The sequence below is a fragment of the Syngnathoides biaculeatus genome, chromosome 1 (genome assembly GCF_019802595.1).
Source record: "Syngnathoides biaculeatus isolate LvHL_M chromosome 1, ASM1980259v1, whole genome shotgun sequence".
NCBI classification, from domain to species: domain Eukaryota; kingdom Metazoa; phylum Chordata; class Actinopteri; order Syngnathiformes; family Syngnathidae; genus Syngnathoides; species Syngnathoides biaculeatus.
In genome coordinates, this window is record NC_084640.1 from 15861905 (window position 1) to 15869097 (window position 7193).

Below are 7193 nucleotides of genomic sequence, written 5' to 3' on the forward strand. Positions count from 1 at the left end.
CCTAACCCTTAAGTTATGGTTGATCGTTGGGTCTATGTGAAAGAATTCATTTTGTAGAAATTGTTTTACACTTACTTAAGCAGAAGTGTAACTATGCTGACTGTTAGAAACGATTAGAATAGCAGGAAACAATCGAAGCATTTTGTTGGTGCAGCTGTGTGTACACGTTGCGGTAAAATTCCATTCCTTGTGTTGCATCCTGTTTTGCTTCAATAAAACGAGGAAGGGGGGTCAGAAACCAGTGGGACGGTCTTGGTGAGCATTCACCCAGTGTGTCGCTCTGCTGTCCCTCACGAGCGGAAAAAGACAAATCTTTGTTGGTTGGAGTTCACTTCGATACAGTCCTCAGGCTTGTGTCAGTTGTTTTGCACAAACTTCCCTGCATCTCTGAAACGAAGCATGATCTGGCCTGGCTAGTACGCAAATGGGAGACCACCGTGGAACACGAGTATAAGGTTTAGACAATTCAATCTGCAAAAATGGGCCAAAAGCTCTTCCAAAACAGGAATCCTGAACAGGTAGGTAAAAAGATGCGACGATCAAAGCCAAAGCCGGAATTTTGGTCTGAGGTCTACTTCCCCGCTCGTGGTTGACGACGACAATTGAGAGGGAAACCAGACGAGCGGCGGAATGCCCACGCATTTGTCGAAAGCCACGAGTGCTTGGAAGTGGATCCTGGTCCATCTTATCTTTAAAAGTTAACTACTCTTGAGACTCCTCACTGTTTTACGTAGATGTTGAAGGCGTATTCGCGTCAGGAAGGGATGAAATCTTATTTTTGAGCACTCTAGCTTCCTGATGGTTGCGGCGACTCCGCCCCTGAATTTACAAAAACTTGAGTGACAACGCGCATCTGGGGTGGGATTCTTGCGTGTTGGTGGAAAAACGGGGAAATAAAGCCGGATAGGAAAATGAGTTTTGAGAATAAGTCTTGCAAACAATGATGCTGAAGGCCATGAGGGAAAGGATAAATATAATAACATGATATTGATTAAAGCAGTCAAAAGGTTGTTGGATAAGTAACGTCCTCAAAAAACCGGAAACCGGGTCTTGTTTTTCCCTGCGCTGCAGACAAGAGGAAGATGTGTCCCCTTGGATGGGCTGGTAATTTTTGCAACCCAAAAATTCCTAAAGACTGATGACTGCGAACGTCACGCAGCATTGGAACTGCTCCTACACGCAGAGCAGAAAAATGCTCAAGACTCAGCCACACGATTGTGAGACTCCAAAGTGGTCTTGGTAGCCCTTACTACCTCAAACAGGAAGGGGCTCAGAGTGGATCCCTGATGCAGTCCCACCTCCACCTTAAATCCCTCTGACACACCTATGGCACATCTCACCGCCGTTCTGCTGCCCTCATACATGTCCTGTACTATTCTAACATAATTCTCCGCCACACCGAACTTGCGCATGCAGTACCAAAGTTCCTCTCTTGGTACTCTGTCATAGCCTCTCTCTGGGTCTGCAAAGACACATCAAGTTCATTTCAATGTATTTGTTTTTTTATACAAAGTATTTTGATGTAAATTCTGACTAATGGTGGAATCCGAGTTAAGTCGCCACTGTAGGAACGGATCTAAGTCGGAAACCGAGGACTATACATTCAAAATCCATTATAATGGTATCTTCCTGAACGTGCATCCAATCATATTCCAGATCGTAATTTGATCAACCAGAACACGCTTGAACCCAGTCAGGGCTACGTCTGCCACTACAAAACATATTTGGCATCGATGGCAAAATATGAACAGATGTTGACCGGGAAACTAGAAGGCAATTTGCTGCAACTTTACATTAGTCGAGCGTGTGAAAAGCAGTAAGTTAAAAAAAAAAAAAGATGTAATTAAGAATTGCATAAAAAAACAGGTTATGTATTTATTAATTGAACGATTTGTATTGCTTTACCTGCCGATGAGCTCCTGTTAACACTCCAGTCCAGTTGATGGCGGTAATGGTGGTATCAAGAGCTGGTAGAAGAAGAAGAAGAAGACGACGCTCGGGCAGAAGTTGTGTCATGAAGTTGCCCCAACTTTGTCCACGCGGCTTTCGATTTACGCTAAAGTTTGAGGTCTTCTACTAGTTTTTTTTTTTTTTTTAACTTCCCTTTCTCGCTGGGACAAGCAAAAGTGCCAACTTTCCGGCGGTAAGGAGCAGTTTGAACAGTCTTGGTTCGCTTTTGGAAAAACGCGGAAGAAAAACAATGAACAACGAAAAAAATGCAACGTCGTTTGCTCTTCCCAAATTAGGACATCGTTGACGTGTATGCTCTCAGATAAACTTAATGTCTTATATTATGTCATTGATATGCAAACGAACGACGATTTGCCGAGTTTGTTTGTTTTATAACGGCGTAACAGGTCAGCTGTGATGTTCGACGTGCGCACACGAACTCCGGAATGATATTGCCTAACTTTCCCGTCTGCTTTTCTCTTTGAACGATAACGGAGCTGTTCAAAAGACTCACAAAAGCCGCGCGACGCGTCAACCTTGTGGAAAAAACAAAACCCCCCCCCCAAAAAAAAACGCTGAAACTGACGTCGCTTTTTACGTTTGGAGAGTTTTCATACGTGGTTTCGGCGCCATATTGTGTGTGCGCCGAACCAATTGCAGTAAACGTACAAATTAATATTCTTTAAATGTAAGAGATTCAAATATTTCTACAGATCGACAATAGTGAGTTCCGGCAGTATCGAGCTAAACTAGGCTTGTTAATATGTGGAGAAATGAAACTGAAAGTCAATGGATGATGATGAAGTGGGGTGGGGGGGGATATTTATTGACTGAACATCAATTATTTTTGCAATTGCAACGTTACAGTATCGACCCAGATACAGTGATTTTTTTTTTTTTTTTTGTAATTACTGTAACTTCTGATGGCAACAGAGGCGACATTGTTCCTGGCTCGTCGTAATAAACGTTATCTTTATCGCTTGTCAGGGTCCTCGCAGTCGGCAGAGCCGACGACGCAAACTTTGAACAAGATGCAGCGGGGAACGCAAGGAGGTAAACGTCATCAGCGGGCGGCCTCAGAAGCCCTTTTGCCGCTGACCGTCCATCTTGTGTTTCTTCGCAGGGCAGTCCAGTGAGCTGTTTGAGTCCCTAAAGGTCTACCTTAACAACAGCAAAAGACTGCAGCCCATAATTGGTATTCTCTCAACCACAAAAAAAAAAAAAAAAATTCCTTGAATGCCGTCGTAATGGTATCGATTCCCCGTTGCGTCCGTGCAGGGCTGCGCAGCGTCACGGAATGCGTGAAGGTCGGCCCGCGCGGGGGAGGCGAGGCCGTGTATCTCTGCGAGGTGTGCGGGTGTCGGCTGAGCAAAGGCGACATGCGCAACCACATCATGGGCAGCCTCCACAGATACAACTACACCGTGAGGACCAATTGCTGCCTCGGAGCCGTACAAATGTTTTAGGTTTTCCCGCACACGATCCAAAGTGGTGCTATATTAGCATGCGTTGTGAGCGTTTACACTGTACCGTGTCGCCGTCCAGATTCTGGTACAACCTACCGAGGTGGAAAATTACCGTTTTTACGTAGTCCACTGCTTGCACACTTGACTGCTCGTACTCTTTCTCCGACCCAGCACGCTGATACGACGCTCGGTACTGACTAGCAACTAAGTGTGGCGCTAGTTAGCTTACCCGGCTAATGTGTTTTGATGTTTTGTGGACAGAAAGCCTGGCATCCCCACATGCTGTCCGGCATCGTGCAGAGCGGCGGCGACGACGTGTCCCTGCTGGCCTGGCCCTTGATGGACATCGCTAAGACGCTGGAGGACAAGGAGGGGCCCGGGGACATCAAGGTAGCGCTTTCCTCCTCGAAGCGTTAGCGTTAGCATCGGCAGCTAATGAGGGAGCTCATAACACCCTTCAAATTCATTCCGGTGCAGACATTAGTCAATCGAGTTCGTCAGTTGTTTAGCACGTAGCGGCATGGTGGGCGACCGGTTAGAAGGTCTGCCTCACAGTTCCGAGATCCCCGGTTCAGATCCCTGCCGGTTTGTTGGTCTATAACGTGTGAAAAGGTTATGTTTGGACTGCAACCTGCGCTAATACCCGGTTCCAGGAACTGCCTTAAATGGAGTTGGATTTTTTTTTTTTTTTTTTTTTTTAAGCAGGCACCGGCCTTGAGTGACTAGCTACAACGGAGGTGTTTTTCCACAGACTCGGCGGCCTTGGGTGTCTCGTCAAATCAGTTAGATCCTGTTTGGCGTTCCGACATTTCAGATGTATAAGCTTTGTTGTGCGTCACGCAGCGCTGTGTTCATTAAACTTAACGGGGATACCTCCTCCCAGCGTTGAGGAGTATCTGCTTGAGATCAGAAGGGAAACGCGGCCAGGTCAGGATGGAGACGTCGCTTCCCAGCGTTCAGGAGTACCTGCTTGAGGTCGCCGGGGGGGGTCACGGGGTCGCATTCGCAGACACGCACGCAGCTCACAAAGGGAATAATTCAGACTAACAGAAACAAACGCGTGATAAAACCTTCACGATCGTGCCGTTTATTTTGTCCTCCTTTATTTGGTGATCAATTAGGAGTGCTACTTCCTGTTGACATCCTTCGTATTTAGCGTGCCAGATAGCAACACGTCATTTTGTTATGCTGTCAATAAATGCCACTTTTCCTGCCCTTTATTATTATGATTATTTTTTTGCAAGTTGCTGGAAGTCGAGGACGCCGCCTTCGAGACGCTGAAGCGCGCCAGCGACGGCGACGGTAATTCCTCGACTCTTGAACGCACCGCGTCCCGTTGTCGCAGCTTCATCCGTATTGATATCATTGTATGATTTATGAAGCGATAAGTCTGGTCAAGTTCCTGATGTACGGGCCCGCCGAGCCTGAGGAAGAGGAGGGGGACCCCACGGTGATCACGGTCGGCCCCGCGGAGTCGCTCTCCTCGGACGGCAACGGCGCCTCTCGGGCCGTGGAAGTGCCGCCGAGTTTTGGCCACGCCCTGCTGGATCGCTACGCGGGAGTCCAAATTTTTATTGGTCAGTTGGAGTCGATCATTCGTTTGATCGCAACGAAAGCAAACCTTTTTCTGGTATTTTGCAAAAATATTATTTTTGTTGCTTACATTACATCCATCCACCTTCTTTGCCGCTTATCCTCACGCGGGTCGCGGGGAGATCTGTAGCCTACCCCAGCTGTCAACGGGCAGGAAGCGGGGAACACCCTGAACTGGTCGCCAGCCAATCGCACGGCACGTAGAGACAAACGACAGCCGCGCTCACAATCACACCTACGGGCAATTTAGAGTGTCCAATTAACGTTGCATGTTTTTGGGGATGTGGGAGGAAACCAAAGTGCCCACACAGGCACGGGGAGAACATGCAAACTCCACACAGGTGAAGCCGGGATCGAACCCGGGTCCTCAAAACTGTGAGGCCAACGCTTTCCAGCTGATCCACAGTTCCACCTCACGTTACATTTTAAAGGAAAAAAAAAAAAAAATAGAATATGGTAAAACTCAATCTGAAAATGTATTTGATCCCCCAAATGGAAAGTAAGAAAGCCAAGTTTTGGACACGTCTCGCGTTCGCAGGTCTGTTCCGGGTGACGGAGTGCGTCGGCGAGAAGGACGGCCGGACTCACTGCTTCCTGTGCCACTGCTGCCGGACTCGGGTCAACACGCGCGGCTTCATCCGGCACGTCGGCGGCCCCGCCCACACGCACAGCTACCTGGTCGGCGCGCCGCCACGTGAGCCCGCGGCCGTGGGGGGGCGAAAGCGTCTGAACGCTGCAACTCTGGTGTCAGATGGAAACGCGGCGCGAGCAGCTGGGGGCCGCGGGAGCGGACGACGGCGACCCGGGTCGGCTGATGGACTCGCTGGTCAGGAACGTGGAGCGCGAGGAGGGACGGGGCGGAATGGAGGTCGGCGAGGTGCGATTTTCAAGCCTTCCTGCTCGCGTGCCTTGCTTGAATTGGGGCTTTTTCCGCAGGTGTTGAAAGCACCGCAGCACCTCTGCAAACAACTCGCTAGCAAAAGTTACACCTGGTGTAAGTACGCGAGAAATTTGGCGCCCCCCGGTGGCCCTTTTAGTAGCCAAGGGACGGGACGGGACGGGACGGGCTGCTGTTTTTTTTTTTCCTTTTCTTCTTTTTTTTTTTTTCTCTCGCAGGCATCGGCAGACTTTGGAAGAGGTGCTACCCCACCGTCCGCAAGAGGAACAAAGCCAAGAAAGGTGCGTCTTTTTCCACTCGTATCTCAACGGCGACTCTTCAATGTTTGTTTGTTTTTTTTTTTGGGGGGGTTGGGTCGGGGGTTGTTTTCTTTCCACCCAATCAGCAGGCTCCAGAGTCAAGAAGCCGGCCAAGCTCGTCGGCGAAGGCGAAACTCAGGTGGTGTTCAAGGTAAGCCTCCCGCTCACCGACGGTCCGCTGCTGCTGGAGCGGACGTCGTTCGGCCAGGGAAATCCGCCGGCCGGCCCCCGCCCGGGAGACGACGGCGACAACGTGACGGCGGCGTGCAGTTTCGCACCGTCCCCCCAGCACGGAGTCGAGGGTGTGAATCCCGAGTCTTGCGAAGAGTGGTGCGTCCCCGTCCGTGCGCCGTGGGATGATTGGTCGCCGGCACCGGTCGAATATCGAGGAAATTCCTACCCGCCTGAGCCGCCGCCGCCGCCGCCGTCGGATGTTCCGGTTCCGACGGAGCCCCGCGTGCCTCCGGTCCAGTTCCAAACACAACACCGAAGCATTCCCGTCATCTGGAAGTACCGTCACCCCCTGCGGCACTCTCGGTGACATTTTTTCAACAACAAAAAAACGTCGTTCACACACTCGTTCCTCATTTATGACGGCGGAACTTAAAACGGGAGGAAATTGTTCGCATGAAGCAAAATTGGACTGAAAGTTTCAACGTTTGGACACATTTTGCAACTTTTCTTGTTGTTGACGTCTCACACCGTGTTCGCTTCTTGTTGACCTGTCAAATCATGTTCAATTCTTGTTCTGTATTTTTTTGTTATGCAAACGCGGGAGTTATTTGTGATTATATTTTTTTTGTTAAATTCTTGATATCCGTGCAACGCAAATAAGAAAAACAAAAAGTGAACTGAAAAGTTCTGGTCACCAAATCTGTTTGACTGCGTTTTGTTACTTTAGCGCACACGTGATGTATATTTTCTGCGTTTTGTAACGTCCCTCCAGAACTTTCCTCGGCCGCTTCATCCGCCCACCGGGCCGGCCGG

General features: G+C 49.3%; 1 protein-coding gene across 5 annotated transcripts; it reads left to right on the forward strand.

The window, feature by feature from the left end:
- The first annotated feature begins 380 nt into the window (after positions 1–380).
- Positions 381–7079, forward strand: si:ch211-199g17.2 (uncharacterized). Of its 5 annotated transcripts, none has more exons than XM_061823765.1 (12): positions 381–518; positions 2938–3003; positions 3074–3145; positions 3229–3374; positions 3678–3806; positions 4661–4718; positions 4799–4993; positions 5548–5687; positions 5761–5886; positions 5946–6003; positions 6126–6188; positions 6293–7079. In XM_061823765.1, exons 2-12 carry the CDS (start codon positions 2982–2984, stop codon positions 6745–6747), a joined length of 1464 nt encoding a protein of 487 aa, XP_061679749.1. In that variant the 5' UTR covers positions 381–518; positions 2938–2981; the 3' UTR covers positions 6748–7079. The 5 variants fall into 5 exon arrangements, with proteins under 5 accessions (XP_061679749.1, XP_061679739.1, XP_061679754.1 ...); XM_061823755.1 differs by lacking the exon at positions 381–518 and adding an exon at positions 1987–2143; XM_061823770.1 differs by lacking the exon at positions 381–518 and adding an exon at positions 1987–2143 and having other exon boundaries at positions 6296–7079.
- The last annotated feature ends 114 nt before the right edge of the window (positions 7080–7193 follow it).

What these genes read in the sequence shown, in the direction of transcription:
- si:ch211-199g17.2 (XM_061823765.1), top strand. Translation starts at nt 2,982, where the DNA reads ATGCAGCGGGGAACGCAAGGAG. An exon ending in GGGAGTCCAAATTTTTATTG is followed by an intron (nt 4,994 to 5,547) that starts GTCAGTTGGAGT and finishes TCGCGTTCGCAG; the next exon opens with GTCTGTTCCGGGTGACGGAG. An exon ending in GCGGAATGGAGGTCGGCGAG is followed by an intron (nt 5,887 to 5,945) that starts GTGCGATTTTCA and finishes CTTTTTCCGCAG; the next exon opens with GTGTTGAAAGCACCGCAGCA.